The sequence below is a fragment of the Euphorbia lathyris genome, chromosome 2 (genome assembly GCF_963576675.1).
Source record: "Euphorbia lathyris chromosome 2, ddEupLath1.1, whole genome shotgun sequence".
In the NCBI taxonomy this organism is placed as follows: domain Eukaryota; kingdom Viridiplantae; phylum Streptophyta; class Magnoliopsida; order Malpighiales; family Euphorbiaceae; genus Euphorbia; species Euphorbia lathyris.
Window position 1 is genome coordinate 93,890,132 of NC_088911.1, and position 21,820 is coordinate 93,911,951.

The 21,820-nt window shown below is 37.9% G+C and overlaps 1 protein-coding gene across 1 annotated transcript; it reads right to left on the reverse strand.

The window, feature by feature from the left end:
- Positions 1-3,080: 3,080 nt before the first annotated feature.
- Positions 3,081-6,533, reverse strand: LOC136218994 (polycomb group protein FIE1). Its single transcript, XM_066006187.1, has 13 exons — positions 6,292-6,533; positions 5,913-5,978; positions 5,691-5,813; positions 5,512-5,592; positions 5,349-5,441; positions 4,876-4,951; positions 4,486-4,565; positions 4,333-4,404; positions 3,867-3,926; positions 3,685-3,781; positions 3,528-3,591; positions 3,387-3,446; positions 3,081-3,313 (listed from the first exon to the last, which is right to left on the reverse strand). Exons 1-13 carry the CDS (start codon positions 6,466-6,468, stop codon positions 3,244-3,246), a joined length of 1,119 nt encoding a protein of 372 aa, XP_065862259.1. The 5' UTR covers positions 6,469-6,533; the 3' UTR covers positions 3,081-3,243.
- Between the last annotated feature and the right edge of the window lie 15,287 nt (positions 6,534-21,820).

A 21,820-nucleotide genomic window follows, 5' to 3' on the forward strand; every position in this document is an offset into this window, starting at 1 on the left:
ACTTCTCTTCCAATTCATTTTACTTTGATCTTCTCTGGAACTACCCCAAATTACTTATCACCAAATTATTTATCACCGCTCCCATTTGGATAAATTTATCATTTTCATAATTCTTTTTCAAAACTGTTTTTTTAGAGAATCGGCCAAAATTTGACCTAAACAGATGCCACATCCGTTTGGCCCATGTCGGGAACGGATGCCGCATCCGTTCGGCCCATGGTGGGGGCGGATGCGGCATCCGTTTAGGCCAAATTTTGACCGGTGCAAAATCGTTCAATTTTTTGTGACGAAAAATGCAAAATTCTCCAATTTGTTGTGACGAAAAATACAAAATCGTCATAAAAAAATATATATTATTTTCATGAGTTCTTTGATAAAAAAACGTAAATTTTAATGTTTCCGACTTGTAATCATCCATTTCCGGGGTTCGGGTTGTCACACATCAATTATTTTCATAATTTCAATTATTGTTGTTCGGGTTTATGATTTTGGAGAGAGTATTTTCAATTTTTGATCAAAATTATGAGAAGGGCAAAAAATTTCAAATGGAAGTGGTGATAAGTAATTTGGGGACGGTATTTAGCAACCCACCATACGAGGTTAACAATGTCTTTTGTTGTCATAGTTATAAATATGGTGACATCTTTTTATAAGGAATTTTGCCATATTTTGAGATTTAATAACAAATCAAAAATAATGTTCACTATCCTATATTTTTGCATTCAACCAAATCATTATAGTGTAGCAAAACCGATTCTTCCACCATGACAATTGATATTAGAGCCACATTGTTTAAGGTTTTGCTAGATGGGAGAATGAATTAAATGAGAATGAATTAAATGGAATAAGCACATAGATTACATCCATGCCTATTTAGAATCAACCTAGTCCAATTTCGAGAGAAATGTTAACCTTAAACGGAACTCTAATTTGGGAGGCGAAGAACCACACCATGAAGTAAATATTTTTTTTTTTTTTTGAGAAAGTCTCTCACATAAGACATCGATGGGGTGTTTGTTAGAAGAGATATAGGAAGTGGGATAGGAGTAGAATTTTTTTCTTCTTTGTAAGCGAAGAATTTGTAAGCGAAGAAATAGACCACATTGGGTTGATTAATTACAAATTTGGTCAAATAGAATTTTGAATGACACTTCCAAAAATCGTAATTTTTAATTAATGGAGGAATTGGTGATATTATTCCTCCATTAATTAAAAATTGCGATTTTTGGGAAGTATCATGATCATCCAATAAGAAGGGTTCCATTAGATATTATAATTAGATATTATATAATAATTTCTATTTCTCTATTTATTTTAGAATTTCTTTTCTATTTTATAGAATAATTATTTCTCTATTTATTTTATATAAATATCGGATAGCACCAGCTCCTGTAGAAATTTCTCGATTTCGAAATGTATCGAAGCCTTGGCCTCAACTTGGAATTCTATGGGTCGCCTTTTCTCAGAGTAATTTTTTGGCTGTGCAAACCAAAAAGAATGATGACTTTGGGTTGTACCAAGTCTGAAACCAAGTGGATTTATTTTTTGTCCTCCGCTGGCACTTGTGGATTCAAAGGCACGAGAAGAGGAACACCATTTGCTGCCCAAACCACAGCCGGAAATGCTATTATTCATTGCAAAACTTCCATTCTGCATCCAATCTCCAAAAAAATCCCAATTATTTCGAACGGTCCAGGGGCACCCCCTCGAGTAAAAGCTTCTACGGCTGCGCCAAACCCAAAGCAAGCTACCCCTGAGAGAAATAAATGAATTCCAAAGCTTTTCTGATTCATTTCAGTTTAGATTAGCGCCCCCTTTCGGGCATGTTCGCTATGGACAGAATGTGAAAGATTACCTTTTGATTTGCCAGAAGTCAACTGCTGCGCCTCAACGCATTTCGGGGAGAACCGGTTCGCGGTGGTGGAGGAACTGGATCGGAAAAAATCTTAATAATGACAAACAATTTGAAAAAAAGCGAGTTGGTCACTCTAACTACTGATCTTAGAACCAGAAAAAAAAATGATCCGATCAATTCGATTAGGTACTCGCCATCTATTTTTATTGTTCAACTCTTTGACAACATGAAAAAACCAAAAGCTCTGCCAAAATTTTAACTTCTGGTTCCGGCGAACGAATAATCAACACGAGATAAGTTATCCCATGTTTGTTTGGAAGATAGATTAGTGAGACATATGAGGGATTAGTCTCTTATCCTTCAAATCGTATACCCAAGAGGAGGGTGGTATAAGAAGGTGATTTTAATAGGATGGAAAAATCCATCTTATCCCTCAAATTAATGTTATGTAGTTTAAATAATGTTAAAATAGTATAATATATTATTTTATCACTATTTCCATCTCTATCCCACATACCAAATATTGAATAATAATTCTCAACTATCATATCTTTATCCTTATCTCTATCTTTATCCATATCCCTATTCATATCCTTATCTCTATCCATATCTTAACATTTATCCTTATCCCTATCCCAATAGAATACCAAACCCTCCGAAAGGATATGAGGATAATCATCAATAAGAATCAAGCTTGATAATCGGAATCCTTAAATTTTTAAATTTTATAGGAGTCTAAAGCTAGAAGAATTTCTTGATTGGTTGATAATTGTAGAAGAGGCATTGGAATTTAATGTGTGATCCTTGTTGCCTTGTGTCAAGGAGACTGTATAATCGAGCTATGACATGTTGGCAACAATTGAAATTAACACACCCGGACGGAAAAACCCAAAATTGATTCCTAGGAGAAGATGAAGAAACATTCCTAGGAGAAGATGAAGAAACATTTGCAAGCAATTTTTTTACCTTATAACTGTCAACATCTAATGTATCAGTGACTACATAATCTATAAGATCAATAGAAGAATATACTAATCAATTTTATCAACTAATCGCCCGTAATTAAATATATCATACAGACGATACACTTGTCGGGTTTCGAAGGCTTATACAAGATTTAGTTAATATGTTTGATCTTGCTTCATCTATTGCAGAAGCAAACCATGATGGGTAGGCTAACACTTGTGGCTTTTTATTTAATAGACGAAAAATTATAGTGAGTTAATTGCTAGTAAATCCGATTCTTCCACTACGTCATTAACTCTATTTATAAAAGAATTCAATTCTTTTACATTGCATTAGAAGGCAAAGAACAAAAATAGCCTCAAGCTACTCTGTGAAATAATTCTACGATATAATTCTACGTTAACTTATAGAGAGAGGTAGGCCTAGGAGGAAGATGATGAAGCTACATCCCAACGCCATATTGTTCCATCCTCGCAGCAGCTAAGAATGGTGCTGCAACAAACATGGATGGCCAGTTTCAATATTCTAATAAATATGAATCATAAATTTTCCGATTGCAAATTACCTTCCATCAAACGACATTGCAGTCTGTCTAATTGGAGATTTGGATTGAGCATGCGACAGCCTGCAGAATCAAATATAAGTGAGTGAGATTAGATCAATTTGCAAGTTTTGTTATTCTGTTAACTGTAAAATCGGTACAGACCTTGCAATGAGAACAGGCGGACTACTTTGCAATTCCCAAACAAAGATCTTCCCTTCTCTATTCCCTGTTACACCGTTCAGTTTAGACACGAGTATTCTAAGCCAAGGAGTTAAAATGACAGTTAGGGAATGACATTTGCAAGTATGCATTTCATTACCTATAGCAGCTGCATTGTAATGGAAATCACAGGAGAACTTAATGAACCAAATATCACATTCGGGAACAGGGTATTTCTGAAGTATGTCAACACTACCCTGCACAAGAAACGTTTTCAATATCGTAAGAATGGCAACATCATCCGGATTATAAATCAATAAAAGAGCAAGGGGAAACACAAACCTCTCCAGGAGACTGCTCCTTCATTTTCGGTTCCCACAGCACAATCTCATTGTCAACACTCTGCAAAATGATGTTTTTGCCACAGATTGCTTAGAATAGATTAGCATATATACAGACAACGTCGTTGAATCTACTCGGTTTATATAGAAGTATTATTATCAGCTTTTAGACAACTAAATCTTGTCTGCTTTGGAAGTTTAAGATGTATCATCATGTCAAAGTAATTCAGCTTCTTTTCTCGAGTCTTCTTAGCAGCCATCATAAGTTGATCATCTTAAACTTGATGTCAAGCATACAACTAAACAGATAGCAGTACCCATTTAACAATCTATGAATAGCAATTTATGCACCTTGATAATGTTAACTTTAAAGATGTCAAGTTACAATGCACTAGGAAGACCTGAAGACCTATTTGTAACAGAGATACCACAATTTAGCTAAGCAAGGAATTAATCAAGTAATTCACCTTTGATAGCATAAAATCACCAAGCCAGCGATTACAATCAACATAATTTGAATGAACTGAAGCAATGAACACCTGCAAAGACACAAGTAACCCAATATGTAACAGAAAAATATGTAAATTATGTACATTCAAAGGAGAGAAATTGCTACTCACAGGAAATTGTACATATTTTGTAGGGAACTTTGAAGGAAGATCTGTCCATGTAAATGACTTCTCTACATATGTCCAAAACTCTGTACATAGGTAACAAGTATGGCAACAAAAGGATATGTTTAGTTGAATGAATCCCTGGTCAATAATACATCCAGCCACTGTGCCGGACCATTTACCAAGAATTAACCAGATAATCCGCCATAGAAGATTGAACTTTCTTTTTCAATTTGGAGTGCAAAGAAAAATTTAAGATATGTGCAACATGTTTCTCCATAAATCAAGATTTATGCCATAGTTAGTAATTGGTCAAACGGGTATGCAATAGTTTTAGCCTTGATGGCATCTAAAATATTTCTTTACCTACAAATACAAAAATGATGAGAAATTTACCTTTCATTGACCAAATCTTGACAGTGTTATCCATACCACAACTTGCAATTCGACATATGTCTGACGGGTGGAAGTCCTACAACAAGTACCATAACCCTAATATCAATTCCTGATCACCTCCTATAAAAGGACTATGTTTGTTTCACGGAAAATAATGTCTTGAAAATAGTATTTTCAAGGAATATAACTTCTTTTCTCATTGTTTGGCTGTAACACGAAAATTGAGTTCTGTTTTAATTCAAAAGTTGGAAAACAATTAACAACTCGTTTTCTTTCCCTCTTAATTCAAGGGCCTGAACAGGAAATTGTTTACCCTTATATTTATAGTACTTATTTTCCTTTAACTTATTAGATACAACAAATAGAAACAAAGAAAAAAAAAGCCGAGAAAGAATCACAGCCGAATTAATCATACAAATAACATTTTATAATGGCAGCAGCTGACATACATACAACTTATTATCTCCACTTACCACACTCAAAACTTCATTGCGGTGACCCCCAGCTCCAGCAAATACCAAAATGCAAATTCCAGTGTGAACATTCCACAGTCTTACCGATTCATCCTGGTCCATCCCCAACATTTTATTATTCAGGAACAACTGAACTAATGAAATAGAAAATGACATCACTTACTTTGCTTGCAGAAACTATAAGTGAAGGTTTCAGTGGCTGAGTCCTGATTTCATTTATAGAGTCTCCGTGGCCAACAAAGCTCTGTGTACATGCACATTAAGTAATGACACACAATACATGATAACAATAACTTCTTTTTTGTTCATTTCATTATGAGCTAGAGAAATAAGATAAGATACCTTGTGTATCTTTTCATTGCTGGCATCAATGACGCGGATTATACCATTGATTCCCCCAGCTATGGCAAATGGGGTTCCATCAATATTACACGCCCAACTCACCGTGTAAAATGATTCATCCTTCTGATCTACAAAGCATATGGAAATTCCAAGTGTTCATAAGGACATTTTCACAACAGGAAAACTACCTAAGCACACACAAATAACTTGTAATTTTCTTACATCTTCGTCAACATAGGATTGCAAAACCGCTATAACGCCCCCTTCGAGACACTGATAAATAGTCACCTGATGGGGAAAAAAAACTACTAACCTTTAACATCACAGCAAACAAAAATGAAAAAGGGAAACAGAACACAAAAACCTAAAATCCATCAATTTGAAAGTTCATCCTAAAATCCATTAATTAACTTCTACATAGCAGCTTTAAGATAAAGAGGCGGCAGAAATTCAACCCAGCATTAATCGAATTGAACATTGAACAAGCAGAAGATACTAACAACAGTACAATATCAGCAAATCCTCGTAAAATTAGTCGAAATAAAACTGAGAGAGCAAAAAGGGTGGATAAATATCAGGTTTCGGAGATAGAAGTACAGACCCGGTTGCCACCGACGGTAGCGAAGACATTGAAGTAACGAGAGTCCATGAAGTTAAAAACGACGGCGTAGAGGGGACGCTTGCCTTCTTGGAGTCTATTGGTGACTCTGTACTCTTTCTTCTTGGATGGGGCAAGTGAACCCACCACTGGTTCACACCCTAAAGCGATTTTCGCCATTGATAACCGAACAACAAACAAGATGAAGTTTGGGATGTTTTTGCTTTCGGATATATATTGTATTTATGTTAATTACATATTGGATATATGTCAGACTGGAGTGCATTCGAATTAAGATAAATATATATTTTATTGTTATTTTGTGTTTTTTTTATGTCTTTATGGCATTTTTTGCTCTATGTAGTCGTTTTAGTCTCTTTATAGATCTTATAAGAATTGATTTCTTACCGTTGTTTTCTTGTTGTACTTGTGCTTTAATCTAATGAAGTTATAAGCATTTTCATCCAAAAAAAATAATAATAATTTAGACTTAATTATAGGATAATTATCTACTTACCACTGACACAATTGCTTTTTTTTTACATTATATCGCGCGCAGCTTAATATACAACTGTTCTTGTAATTTTTATTGTTTAATATTTGACGCATACACTTATTAATATCGATTAAATGTGAATAATAATGAATTATTAATAGAAAAAAGAAATGTGCATTAGGAATTGTTAATAGAAAAAAAATCCAAGAACATACTCCAATTTCTTATTTATTTAATTCTTCTATATTTTTGTAATTTATGTTTTAAAACGTTAAGGACGATGTTCTTTTTTTTTGGATAGGAAATGAAAAGAAAAACAAACAAATAAAAAACCGCTTAACCCGAGATCAGCCTAGGAAAACTGACCCCACCACATCCTCCAATATCAAAGAAGAGATGAAGACCGGAGGAGAAGAAAAGGTCGAAAGACCCAACAAACTAGAGTGCCATTCCATCGCAAGACGGTCCGCTACACGGTTCTGCTCCCTATAAATATGAGCAACCTAATAAACTCAAAGGAGGATCCAATCCTTCTAATGCCTTTAATAATGTTCAGGCTATTCCGGCAAACAGCATTGCCCTCAGAAATCATTTTAACCGCTTCTTGGTTATCTGACTCAACAAGAAGCTTCTTCACCCTAGATCCTTAGCAAGCTTCAGGCCAGAGAAAATCCCCCAAAGCTCCGCAGAAAAAGAAGAACCAATACCCAAATTTTGAGAGAAGCCAGAAACCCACCTGCCACCATCATCTCTAAGGACCCCTCCTGCGGCAATTCTCCCGTCTTTAAGACAAGAACCATCAGTGTTGAGCTTAACCACACCTTCCCTCGGCCTACACCAGCCTAAAAGATTGACCTCCTTCCTCTGAACAGCCCTAGCCAAGGGGTCTTCAACAAAACTCTCAACCAAGGTACTAATCTTTTTAGAAAAGAAATCAAGGACATTTGGCTGAGAAACCACTCCTCCTCCAAAGATCTCCTCGTTCCGCCATCTCCAAATCTGATGGCAAACCACCACAAAAAGAAGAACACCCTGCTTCCCAGGCAGAAGAATCCCTTTAATTCCATCTATAAACCAATCATTCTCAGAATGGGCTAAAAAGGAAGATAGCACATCCCTAGGGAGAATTCTCCTCCACACCTCTTTACTTTTCTCACAATCCCTGAGAGCATGGCACAAAGTTTCCTCAAACCCTCTGCATCTGCCACAGGCTCCAGAATTCACCAGATGTCTCCTTTTTCTATCCGAATTAGTAAGCAACCTATTCCTAGCCCCAAGCCACAGGAAGCTCCTAATACGGTACGACACTTTTAAGGCCCAAATCGTCTTCCACACCCCAGGGGAAGAAGAATCCAAACCCTGATAGAACGCCTGAAAAGCAGATTTACACGAATAGGCCCCATTGTTAGTCAGCGCCCAACATTAACTATCCTTGTCCTCAATTTGATTACTAATCTGAACACCTCTAATAGTTAGGAGCGATTCCAGACTGAGGTAGGAATCAAATTTATCCCAAATCCACTCACCCTCAGAATCCACAACATCAGCAATCCTCCAGTCCTGAATGTCCAACGGAGGCAAGGAAGTACACACCTCCAATAAAGGCTTCTTACCTATCCAAATATCCTTCCAGAAACTGATGGACCTGCCATTACCCACATTCCACCCAATTCCAGAACAAAATTCCGCAAAAACTGCACTAATGCCTTTCCAAAGAAAGGAACAATTAACCACTCTATCCTTAGGCCCCCAAACACCTTATCCTTCCGATACTTACCGCATAAAAGCTGTACCCACAGAGCTGAAGGAAACTGCCACATCCGCCACATGAGTTTCATTAATAAGACTTTATTATTATCTTTGGCTTTCCTAATGCCCAGACCTCCTATATCTTTAAGCTGACAAACCTCACTCCAAGGAACAAGGTGGATCTTTCTCCCCTCCTCAGCTTCTCCCCACAGGAACCTACGGTTAATTTTATCAAGATCTTTAAGCACAGGTTCAGGAAGATGACAAGCCTGCATAATGTGATTGGGAGTCGCACAATTAACAGATTGAATTAACGTAAGACGGCCAACGAGAGAGAGAGTCTTAGCTTTCCACGTGGCACACTTCCTATTAGCTTTATCCAAGGTATCTTTAAAAGACACTTTAGACACTCTTTCACTATGGAGGGGGATACCCAGATACTTCCCGAGAGAGCTAGTCAGAGGAATACCCGACAGATCACTCAACCTTTTACAGACTCTCTGGTTCATATTTTTAGAGCACATCATCCTAGACTTTTGGACATTAAGCTTCTGACCAGATGCCGAACAGAAACAATCAAGAATATCCATAATAATACTCAACTGCTCCTCATTACCTTCCAGAAAGATCAGAACATCATCCGCAAAGAATAAGTGAGTAACCTGGGGACAGAAACTATTGATCGCCACCAGGTGGAAATCCCCATTATCAACAGCATCTTGGATCAGACGAGACAACCTCTCCATTGCAATAACAAAAAGGAAGGGACTCATTGGATCTCCTTGACGGATACCCCTGCCCGAAGAGAATTCCTCCGACATATCCCCATTAATCATAACTTGAAAAACAGGAGAAGAGATGCAAACCTTTATTAACCTTCTCCAACTGTCAGGGATCCTAGCTCTCTCCAGACTCTCCATCAGGAAACTCCAGTTGATGCGATCATAGGCTTTCTCCAGATCCAACTTAAGAGCCACAATGCCTTTCTTCCCCTTCCTGATCTTCATAGTGTGGACCATCTCCTGGGCAATCACCACATTATCCATCATTTGTCTACCAGTCACAAAACTTCCCTGATTCTGACAAATGATCTCAGGAAGAATGCAGCGGATTCTATTAGCCACAATCTTTGTAACAGTCTTATAAAGAACATTACAAAGACTGATAGGCCTCATATGCAAAAAGGAAGAAGGCTTCTCAATTTTAGGAATCAGAACCAGAAGGGTTCTATTCACCAGCCCTATATCCTGAGAACCATTAAAAACACCTATTGTTACATATGTTTTAAACTTTATAATTTGTGTTCTAAAAATTAAGTATAATGTTTTAAAAAAATCAGTAAATATATGGACCATTTTTACATTTGTTCTATAATATAATTTATAACTCATATTCTAAATAACATAACGTATGTTCTAAAGTTTATAGTTTGTGTTCCAAAAATTAAGTATAATGTTCTAAAAAATCAATAGATATCTGGATCGTTTTTGCATTTGTTCTATAATATAATTTATAACTCATGTTCGAAAAAACATAGCGCATGTTCTAAAAAACATAACGTATGTTCTAAAAAATATGTCGTACGTTCTAAACTTCATAGTTCGTGTTTTAAAAGTTAAAATATATGTTCTAACTTATATTTTAAAAAGTATATTTTCTTATATAAATAAAATATTAATATGAAATTTTATTGAAATATATAATATATTTTTATTTAAAAAATATAGTATTAAATTTTTTTAGTATTAGATGTACTTAATAATATATAAAAAAAAAAGGGCGGCCCGGTCGCATTACGCGTCCCCGCTGAGCGAGGGTCCGGGGAGGGGTCCCACCACAAGGGTGTATTGGGGGCAAGCCTTCCCTTGCTAATTTAATTGGCAAGAGGCCGCTCCTAAGACTCGAACCCGTGACCTCTTTTTACTTAATAATATATAAATAAAAGAAATATATAATGAACAAATAAAAACAAGCGTCCCAACGGTAATACATGCGCGCACGGGCTCCTCTCTTCTACATCTCAAGTTCCTGGAAAAATTGATGGCGTGAACAGTGAGCCTGAGTGAGCCTGCAACTGATTACTTAATAGACTCTCATAATTGGTTGTTGTGTTTTCTTCTCTCTCTAAAATGGAACTTTGAGGTGATTCTTCCAAGAATAAAATTGAATCCAATTTTCTACGTGTTTTATTGGCAGGGAAGCAAGATTTAATAAAGATGGATTCAAATTTCTATATGTTTTATTTGGAGGAGGTTGGGATATAATAAAAAATCTACGTAGACCTTTAATTGTACCATTTTTAACGATAAGGGTATTATTGCTCTTTCTTATCAACGTTGGGGGTATTTTTGTACCTTATCCTATTTAATAATAATATTTTTTATAAAGAGAGAAACATAGTCTGAAATAGACCTGTTCAAAAGCCCACTGGCCCGCCCAACCCGTCCAAGCCCGCTCTTCAAAGACTGGGCTTGGACGTACATATTTCATAATAGGCCCGGTCCGGCCCAAGCCCACTTAGACCCGAATATAGAGTGGGTTGGGCTTGGGATTTATCTCAAAACCCAGGCCCAACCTGGCCCGGCCCGAAACGTTAATTTAATAAATTTTATAATAAGCTCAAATTGCAGCCGGAAATTAATAGACATTTATTAGTGAAAACAGGATTATTAATTAAGTAAGATAACAAGAATAGAGTTAATTAGCAGCTGCAATGAGGAAGATATTATACCAATAATCCATATGATTTACATTAATTGATTCAATTTCAAGTGATATATTCTTAGAGCTGCTGTTGCTTGTGGGAATCTGTTTCAGAAACTTTTTCTTTATATGGGTATGCCAATAAAAAATCTTCTTGATTTTATTATAACAAAAAAGAATGGAAATTTAATAAACTTTATATTCTAAAAATAAAATATTTACATTTCTTAAACATAAAACTTTCCAGACCATTTAAATATTTATGGTTATCAAAAGAGTTTTTTTTATTTATTTAGAGTTTTGTTTATTGTATTTTATTATTTATAATTTTTAGTTTAATTTTAATTTTTTAAAAATACAAAAATATTAGTTGGGTCGGGCCGGGCTGGGCTTGGGAATTAGTTCTTTTAGTCAGGCCCAGCCCGGCCTGAACCCGCTGTAAATATAGTGCGGGCTGGGTTGGGCTTGGACAGAGTAATTATGTGATAAGCCCGGTTAGGCCCGGCCCGAACCCGGCCCATGAACAGGTCTAGTCTGAAATTTAGTGTCACATGTTTTGAAACTATGTATTTTTGTGTTAATTTTTTCTTTCAAACGAACATAATTAATGAGTTGTTCGAAAACAAAGTTTATCAACATAATTAACGAGCTGTTCGTGAACAAATAAACGAGTAGCTCGCGAACAAGATGTTAAACTCGAGCTTGAGTTAATCCATTTTCTGAATCGAGCATGACCAAGTCAAAACTCGACTTGATTATACCCTAGCCTTGATTAGAGTACACAACAAAAGAAAATATGTTGTAATGCAATGTCATAGTATAGGCTCAATACCATGTTTGGCAGGGATGCAACTAGGACGGGAATGGGGACCAATATGGTCCCTGTAGGTGGGTACTCGCACCCGTAAAGTCCCGACGGGTAATCCCCGATTAATCCTCGTTTATATATAAATGAAATGAAAAATATTTACTTGAATATAGACGTGGAGGATCGAACCTCTAAACAATTGAAACACCATCAAACGCCTTAACCATCTGGACCTATTCTACTTCTTGTTAACCATTTCACTAATTAAGTAACAAATATTAGAATTTTTAAACAATTCATAAAAGTAGGATCTTATCTCTTTGTTCGTTCGTATCTCCTGCTTTACCCATTCTCTGCTTCCTTATTTTCTAGGGTTCTATCTCCACTCCACTCCATCGCCGCCACCACCTCGCACACCGCCACCTCCACCTTGCACCGCCACCTCCACCGCGTGTCGCATATTATCTCCACCGCATGTCGCATCTTATCTCCACCTTCGCTTGCTGCTGAGCTGATCAGGTAATTTTAATTTCAATTTGCATCTATGTTCTTGATAACTTGTGGAAAAATTCTTGATCGGAGCACTTCCCTGTGAGGCGCCGTTGGGATCGGCCGGGGACACTCCGATGCCAAAGTCAGTAATATTTCTGAGAATAAACTGTAAGCACAAAAGTAGAGAATCAGTAAGTGTACCTTTGATCCTAGGAAGCTGGGGTATTTATATAGGTTTCTGTAACCTTCAGCATTAATGGGGAAGCAGGTGAAGAGTCATGTCATTACTCATCTTTAATTGCTCTCCATTAATCCCAGCATTTAGCATTGAAACCCTCAGAGTTGAGATATTCGAACAGTCAAGCCTTTATTCCCCTTTAATGGCTATTAAAGGCCATTTAATTGTATTTATTCCCATTCATGGATGATAATAAAGGCGTCTTTTGGTATTCTTAGATTCGTCAAGGCGTATGTACGCTCTCCTTGAGAGCTATGGTGGGTCTCCACTACTCATTCTCATCGGGCGTATCTCGTTATGGCGTATCTCGCCATGGTCCACGTGGTATGGCATAATGCTAGAAACTCCTTCCTTTTCTCCATTATTTGCATATTCACCCATGCATTAATCCTGCAATAATTGTCATTGATTCCATATTAATCATGCATAAATATCTCTTTTAGAAGGAATAATGGTTTGCCATTATTTCTATTAATTTTCCCTTATTCCTTATTCAAGAATAATTTGGGTTGTTATCAGAAGCCCCCCTAAAGGTATAAAAAGCTCTTCAGGGCTGTCTAAATGGTGTTTTATTTTTCTATCTTGGAGGAAAGTGGACCCGCCCTAGATGGGATCATATATGGATATGATGCGCTTTAAGGGGTTTTTTCTTCTTCGTGGATAGGTGGTCAGCTGTATCCATTGTTAGCCTTTAGGGGCTTCTTGAGAGTTATATTTTCTTTAGAAAGGAATAACCCGCCCTTTATGGGTCTATTTGTTCCTACCGCATAGGATTATGATTCGCCTTTAGGGACTTTTTTTCTTCAGTTCTGCCATATTGAGGAGAATGACCGGCCCTTAGGGAGCAGTAAGAATGATCAGCCATTTAGGGACTTTTGTGCATTTTGTGGGGGGTTTTTGACACTCTAGGCACTTGCCTTTTTAGCCTTTACTCATTTTCCAAAGTGTTTTTACTTTGCATTTGTGAAGGCGAGACTTCATTGCTTTTGATGAAGACGAGGCTTCATTGCTTTGATGAAGACGAGGCTTCATTAATTGGATGAAGACGAGGCTTCATTGCTTGGATAAAGACGAGGCTTCATTGATTTGGATGAAGACGAGGCTTCATTGATTTGGATGAAGATGAGGCTTCATTGATTTGGATAAAGACGAGGCTTCATTGATTTGGATGAAGATGAGGCTTCATTATTTGGATGAACCCTTTTCTTTCCAGAACTATTTTTACTTATGCATTATATCTTTTAGCAAGTAATTTTTTAGAATTTGGTTTAGGATTTGTTTGGTTTGTTCAAGGTAGGTGGCCAGCCATACCTCGGAGTATGAGCCTTTTTGAAGGCTAGAAGCTTTTATTCCTGGTGAGGAAGTTAAGCTGCCCCAGGTGATCGATTGTTTCCTATCTTTGAGGTAAATCGATCCGCCAGTGGGTCTTAATACTCTCCTTTTGAGAAGAATACTTGAGGGTGTAAAGATCTCACGTCTGAGAAATTTTTAACCCGTCCCTGACGGCGATCAATCGTTTCCTATCTTTGAGGAGATCGATCCGCCGCTGAGATTATTGTTCTCCTATCTTTGAGGAGAAAGTTTAAAGTGTAATTTTCTCATGTTTGAGATAATTTTAACCCACTTTTGATGGTGACCAATATTTTTCTTGTCTTTGAGGAGAGAGTTGAGCTCATTTGAAAGCTCTTGAGGGTCTGTGTTTCTTATCTTTGTGGAAAGGGGACTCGCCCTTGGTGGGGATCAATTGTCCTATCTTTGAGGTAATTGATCCGCATGTGGAACTTTTCATTCGCCAGCCATTGGGCGTATATCACCTCTTTGATTACATCCGCCTGTTCAGCTTTGTTATTTCTTCTTCTATAGAATTTGGAATGATATAGAACAAAACTAGGCAAATGAATATAAGAAATATGGCGAGAAAGAATAAATTATAAAATATAGGATACTATAACAGTTTAATGCACATATAAGAATACGTAAAAATACTGATTTTTAGGCCCATGGTTCCGTCTTTTCTGAGCAACTGGAACCGCATCCTTAATGATTTTTAACTTATGAGTAATCACATCTGGGCTTACTCCTGTGAGGATCTCATTCCCCCCTGCAAACACGCTTTCAGAGAACTTTCGTAACATCCTCCTTGATCTCAGGTTTTAATCCTTTGGCGATCCGCACCCACTTTCCATTAGCAATAAGGAACATTTCCGTGTCGCCCAAAGCTGTAGTGACAAGTTCATCTTCCTCACCTTCGTCATCTTTGAATTGTGGGCGGATCGATAGTGACGCCGAGTAGGTCTCTTGAGCCACCTTTTGGTTCCCGCTAATCATTACTCCTCATTTGCTGGTGGGAATGTACATTGCCAGACGACAGATGGAAATTAGGGCTGCAACCTCTGAGATGAACGGCCGCCCAAGAATGATGGTATAAACTAATTGTCCATTCATAATAGAGAACTCCAGATCACCAATCCATGCTTGATCATCATCCGCCAGCTTGCATTCCAAAGTTACTTGGCCCTTGGTCTGGATATGTGACCTGTCACTCTCATGATGTCAACAATGGTTGTTTCTATTTGGATCGGATCAACCTTTAGTTTGGTGAATGCACCTCTGGTAATGACATTACAAGAACTGTTTCTGCAAAAGGGGCAATTGAGGGATGTTTTATCAAGGGCGGATATTTTTGCTTTTTTCACGAGTGGCTGATACACTGGTCCATCTGCTATGACATTAATGACACTTTTGAATTTCTTTCTGGGCTCTTTCTTCTCCTTGTCGTCTTGTTATTTGTTATTCTGGATGAATCTATCTAGTTTCCTAGCTCCCAGCAAGCTTCAGTGTGGTGGCCATTTCTTCTATGGAACCTATAGTACGCTTTGGTGTTTCTTCCAACAGTTACATGCTCACCTCCTTTGGGTTCGGGATATTTAATGTCCCGTTTATATTGACTCTTCTCCTGTATATTGTGGCAAGTTGGAAGCTTTAAACATTCTGTCCGCCTCGTACCTCAAGATCCGTGCTGTGAATGGAGAATTCCTGTTAACTGGATGGTGTATCTTTCTGCATTGTTCTCTTGTCTATCTAGAGCGGCATGCACTCGCCTTTCAATCTCATCATCCGTGTGTTTGATGTTGAATCGTGGTGGTGAAGCTGGTGTTGAAACACCGTTCCACAAGATTTTGATTTGACAAAATCATTTAAGTTTAATCCATGATTAAGAGACAATTAAATTTAAGTGCTTTGATTTAATTGTACTAATCCGTTTATTCAATATTGAGTATAAATATAAATGCAAAAAGAAATAAAGATTAAGACAGGACAAAGTCGGCATGAGAACACAACACAAGATGAGTGAAGAGCAACTCAGCATAAGAGATGATAAGTCTTCTTCAGAATAAAAATAAAGCTAATCCAAGAAGCTGAGTGAAACGAAGCTCAGCACAGAAGAAGTCTGCTCCAAGGAATAAATTCTACAAAACGAAGCTGAACATGGAATCTGAGTGGAAAAAGAACTCAGTATGAGTATTGGTGAAAATCAAAGACAAATGATTATCGAAATGAAGCTGAGTAATCTTCAGGACAGCTTGAATGATCCGTTAGCTAAATGACAAATTCGACAACTGTCTGCACCAATAATAGAAGCCTTGAATTACGCAAAAGCCAAATTCCAAGATGTATGGGTCAACTGTTCGATGCTATAAGACAAACTGCCGTAAGAAGACAAAGTCTGTAGGAAGAAGACAAATCTGACGTCTGAAGAATTCAGGAGACAGGATTGGCCTGCACATCTGAAGCTGACCAGAAGTTGTCTCCCCAAAAGAGCCGTTTTGGACTCAACGGACAAATCAATTTCAAATGATTTGTTCCTCACATTTCAACTATAAAAGGGACAAAGATATCATTTGGAAGATTGCCGATTTACAGAAAATTACAAGTGAGAAAGATACAAATTCAAAGCACTCAAAACAAAAAGAGAAAGCTTACACCAATCTTCTATTCTTTGTGTAAATGCTAGATTGATTGTCTATAATCATCTAAAGTGTTCTTTATCTTAAAAGGAACAAGTGTGTGATCAATTGTAATATTGAGAGTGTGCGTGCTGAGTACTTGGTATTTAGTACTTAGTGGTAGAGAAATCTAAGTGCTGAGTTGTAGCAGTTAGTAGGAGTTGAGTAGACGAATAGAGGAAGGTACTCTTGCATATTCAACTGCCTGTAATCAGTTTGTGCGCTACCCTTAAAGAGCTCAGTATTGGATTCTAAAAGCCTGGAGGATTCTGGGGACTGGACGTAGGCAGAGAAGCCGAACCAGGATAAGTGATACTGAGTAATTTCTAACTCTCTCAAATATATATTTATGTGTATGTGTTGCTTGTTGTATTTACTCAGCATATAAACTGATTGAAGCTGACACTGAGTAAATTGGAGTGCTGAGTTGGAAGCTGACCACAAAAGTGTCAATTCCCAACTCTCAAGTGAAACATTCTTAGTCAGTATCTGACTAAAGCTGTCTTACATAAAAGAACGGCCAAGCTGACCAAAGCCGAGTTAACAAACTCACCAAAATTATTAAGTCAGCAAGATTAACTAGAGAAAAAGTTATATTAGTTCCTAACCCCCCCTTTGGAACTAATCACACGGGACCAACAAGTGGTATCAGAGCCTAAGCTCACTACTCAAAGATATAACTATCTTGAGCTGATCCCGATAAATGGCTGAGAACAGCACTCGTTTCCTTCCCGGGAACCAAACAACACAGATACTCCCTGAGGGATTATCTATTAGTCGGCCTCCCCTATTCTTTGGATCCAACTATACATTCTGGAAGAATAGGATGAAGAACTTTATTCAAGCCACAAACATGAGTGCATGGCTTGCAATAGTTTAAGGCCCATATGTGCCATATAAAACCGTTGAAAATGAGAAAGTTGTTAAGAGTGAAACTGAGTGGTCAGAAGATGACCTTAGAAAACTTCAAAATAATGCTTCGGCTATCAATATGCTTCACTGTGCTTTAGATGCTGCAGAATACAATAAGATTTCAGGTTGTGAGTCAGCACAGGAAATTTGGAAGAAGCTTGAGGTGACCTACGAAGGCACAAGCAAAGTCAAGGAATCAAAAGTAAATCAGCATATAAGATTATACGAGCTGTTCGAGATGAATGATAATGAGGACATCTCGGTAATGAATGCTAGATTTACCAACATTATAAATGAGCTGAAAAGACTTGGAAAGAACTTCACTGAGGAAGAACAGGTGAAGAAGATCTTAAGAAGTCTCCCCAAAAGCTGGCAAGCCAAAAAGACTGATGTGGAGGAAGCTCAGGACCTGACTACCTATAAGTACGATGAGCTGATCGGACCGTTGCTGACTCATGAAATCTCAATGAAAAACTTTGAAGCTAAAGAGAAAGAAAAGTCAGAAGACAAGAAACAAAAATCACTTGTCATGAAAGCTGACTCGACCGAAGCTGACTCATCAGACGATGAGGAGATGGCCATGTTTACACGAAAAATGAAGAAGCTGTTTAGAAAGAGTGAAAAGAACAACAGAAGGCCATTCAGAAAAAGTGACAGGTACAAAGCTGAGTCCAGTGACAAATACAAGAAGGACAGCTCCAAGCCTATCACATGTTTTGAGTGCCACCAAACTGGGCACATCAAGTCAAGCTGCCCGAACCTCAAGAGAGACAAGAAGGGAAACAAGAAGGCAATGGTAGCAACATGGAGTGACAGTGATGAGTCAACATCATCCGAAGCTGACGCAAATGAAACGGCAAACATATGCTTCATGGCCGATGATGTTGACCACTCTCAATCTGAGCAAGCTGACCTCTCTGATGAAACTAACCAGGAGGTACACAATAATGAGGTAACGTCCTTACTTTTGCTTAGAAATGAGATGATAAACGCCCTGAGTGATTTATATGCGCTAACTAAAAAGTGCAATAAGAAAGTAAAGGCACTCAGCAGGCGGTGTGATGAGATTGAAGAGGTCAAGCTGAGTGGCCTCCGATATCTTCTCCAAGACAACTCAACTTTGCATAGCAACATGGAAATTATGCACAAGTTTGTCTCGGAGGTCCAGTCAGATTCAAAGAAACTGAAAAAGGATGTCACTACCTTACAGAGCCAAATAAGAGGCTCAAATAAAAATAAACCCCATGCTGAGTACTCAAGTACTAGTCAGCATAAACAGTTCACACAGTGTGACTGTTGCGGGAAAAAGGGACACACAAAAGAAGTGTGTTGGTACAATAAGCGGATTGTCCAATGTGACTTCTGCGAAAAGAAAGGACATACCACAAAGGTATGTTGGCATGCTCAGCACAATAATGCTGACCATCATCAAAGGGTAATTCATTGTGACTTCTGTGGTAAAAGTGGCCACACCATCAAAGTATGCCGTCACAAATTAAAATACGACTTTGCACCTGTTTATGCTAACAAACGAGGACCCAAAAAGAATTGGGTACCTAAAGATGAATAGTCTAAAATGCAGGTGAGCCTGAGATGCATGGAGAAATCAAAACTGTGGTATATTGACAGCGCATGCTCGAGGCACATGACTGGTGATGAAACTCAGTTCATCACACTAGAGCTTAAACGAGGTGGAAGTGTAAGCTTTGGAGACAATAAGAAGGGTAAGATAGTCGGCTCAGGTACTATCGGAGGTAACCCAACTATTGAGTCAGTCTCCTTAGTTAAAGGTCTCAAATACAATCTGCTGAGTGTAGCTCAGCTTTGCAAGAGCGGCAGAAAGGTTGTATTTGATGATACTCAGTGTCAAATAATCGAGGGAAAAACAAACGAATTGATTTTAACTGCCCCTCGTATAGACAATGTGTACATGCTGAGTTTGGAAAAACAGTTTTCTAAAAATATATGCTTAGTGTCTAAAGAGGATAACTCGTGGCTATGGCATAGAAGACTTGGTCATGTAAGCATGGACCTTCTTGCCAAATTAGCTAGAAAGCAACTAGTTGAGGGACTGCCCAAACTTAAATTTAAAAAAGATCAATTATGTAATGCTTGTCAGCAAGGGAAACAAACTAAAAAGTCATTTCAAAGTAAAAATATTGTCTCAACCAAGAGACCATTGGAATTACTACACTTGGATCTTTTCGGACCTGTCCAGCCACTCAGCTTGGGAGGTAAGAAATTTTTCTTAGTCATTGTAGATGATTTCTCTCGGTACACTTGGATCATCTTGCTGAGTAGCAAGGATGAAACATTTGAGATGTTCACCACATTGATCAAAAAGCTTGAAAATGACAAAGACCTAAGAGTAGCATATATTAGAAGTGACAATGGTGGAGAATTCAAAAACCAACAGTTTGATGAATTTTGTGAAACCAGTGGTATTGACCACAATTTCTCTGCTCCTAGAACACCTCAACAAAATGGGGTTGTTGAAAGGAAAAACAGAACAATTATCGAAATAGCTAGGACAATGCTAAGTGAAAATAGGCTTCCAAAGTATTTCTGGGGTGAAGCTATCTACACAGCATGCTACATTCTAAATAGGGCTTTAGTTAGACCTATTCTTAAGAAAACCCCATATGAACTTTGGAAAGGATAAAAGCCCAACATTGGCTACTTTCGTGCCTTTGGGTGTAAATGTTTTATACTCAACACAAAATATAGTCTTGCAAAATTTGATGCCAAAGCTGACGAAGCGATCTTTTTAGGGTACTCAACTAACAGCAAAGCATATAGGGTATATAATAAACGAACTCAGGTTGTAGAAGAGTCTGTCCATGTTGAGTTCGATGAAGCTGACCCTGCAGGAAAGTTAACTCAGCTCACTGAAGATGAACCAAGCTCAGCTTCCGCTGACCAAAATGGAGCCTCTGAGTCATCAATACAAGGGCTGACCAAAGGTAAGCAAGAGAATGAAATAACCTTTGCTGATGTTAGACGAGGTGCCGCGGCCTAATCTCCCGGGCGGACCGGGGGGTGGACACCTCATGGCGACGTAAGCGGTGATTGGCGCCGAAAGCAACCAATCGTGGAATCAAGCTGCTCGGCAGGACCGGAGCTCGGAGTATGGAAGAGTCGCCACCCACGAATGGGAAAATGAACACCGATCCCTCGCGGGAGACCGGTGAGGGTTCGGGAAACTTAGGTACGAGCCGAGAAGGCTAGCTCCTTTCCGGAGAAAGGCTACTAGGCACCCCGACATCGTCCGGTTATGAACCACCGGCCTCCTACTCAGCGTGTTAGGCGATAACGGACTAATCGCATATTTCTTTAAGTTTAAAATTCATTTGAAACCTTTTCTTTCTCGTTTTGAAAACCGTTTTGAGCATATATTATTGAAAGCCACTTTGGTAAAGAATCACCCATTTACATTGATGCTAAGTATAAAAGAGAGAGGGGGAGAAGGAAGAATTGATTTATTTACAGTGTGTCTTATGCCTCGATTCGTATGTTAACTCTACACTAAACTCACTCCCCGAAAACGAGTTTATTTACATGGTTCGTACCTTAATCGCCGTTGGAACGATTTAGGTACGTTTCAAAACCCCGTTAATTTACATGGCATCTACTCGAATCGCCGTTGGAACGACTCGAGCGTTTGAAGATGTGGAATAAAGAATTTTAACCCAAAAACGTGGTTAGGCATACAAGTCAATTTATTTTGTACAAATCATTTAAGGAAACGATTCAAAACTTTATTATTTACAATAAAAACGATTTTAATTACAAGGTTCGCCTAATCCGTCGTTGGAACAGATTAAGGTTTCAACATGTGATATTTTGGAAATAGTTTAAAAAGGTCAGGAAAAACGTCATTTACACTTTAAGAATGTCTAGAAAACTTAAGTTTAAATAAACAAATTAAAGTCTCTTTTTGTGATTTTATTTTCCCTTTTTTCACTCAATTAATCCTTACTTGAATATAATTACAACAACTAACAAATTAAATTCAACTTCACCCAACCAAACATGTTTAAAGAATATATACCTATAGAAAATCCAAATGGAGAATGAATATACATATTTATACATATATGTAAGAATAGTAAAAATGGTAATAATAT

Coding starts and splice junctions, on each gene's coding strand:
- LOC136218994 (XM_066006187.1), bottom strand. CDS start 6,468: ATGGCGAAAATCGCTTTAGGGTGTGAACCAGTGGTGGGTTCACTTGCC. Junction 5,814..5,912: donor AATCCTATGTTGACGAAGAT/GTAAGAAAATTA, acceptor TTTGTAGATCAG/AAGGATGAATCATTTTACAC. Junction 4,952..5,348: donor GCAATGAAGTTTTGAGTGTG/GTAAGTGGAGAT, acceptor TACTTGTTGTAG/GACTTCCACCCGTCAGACAT.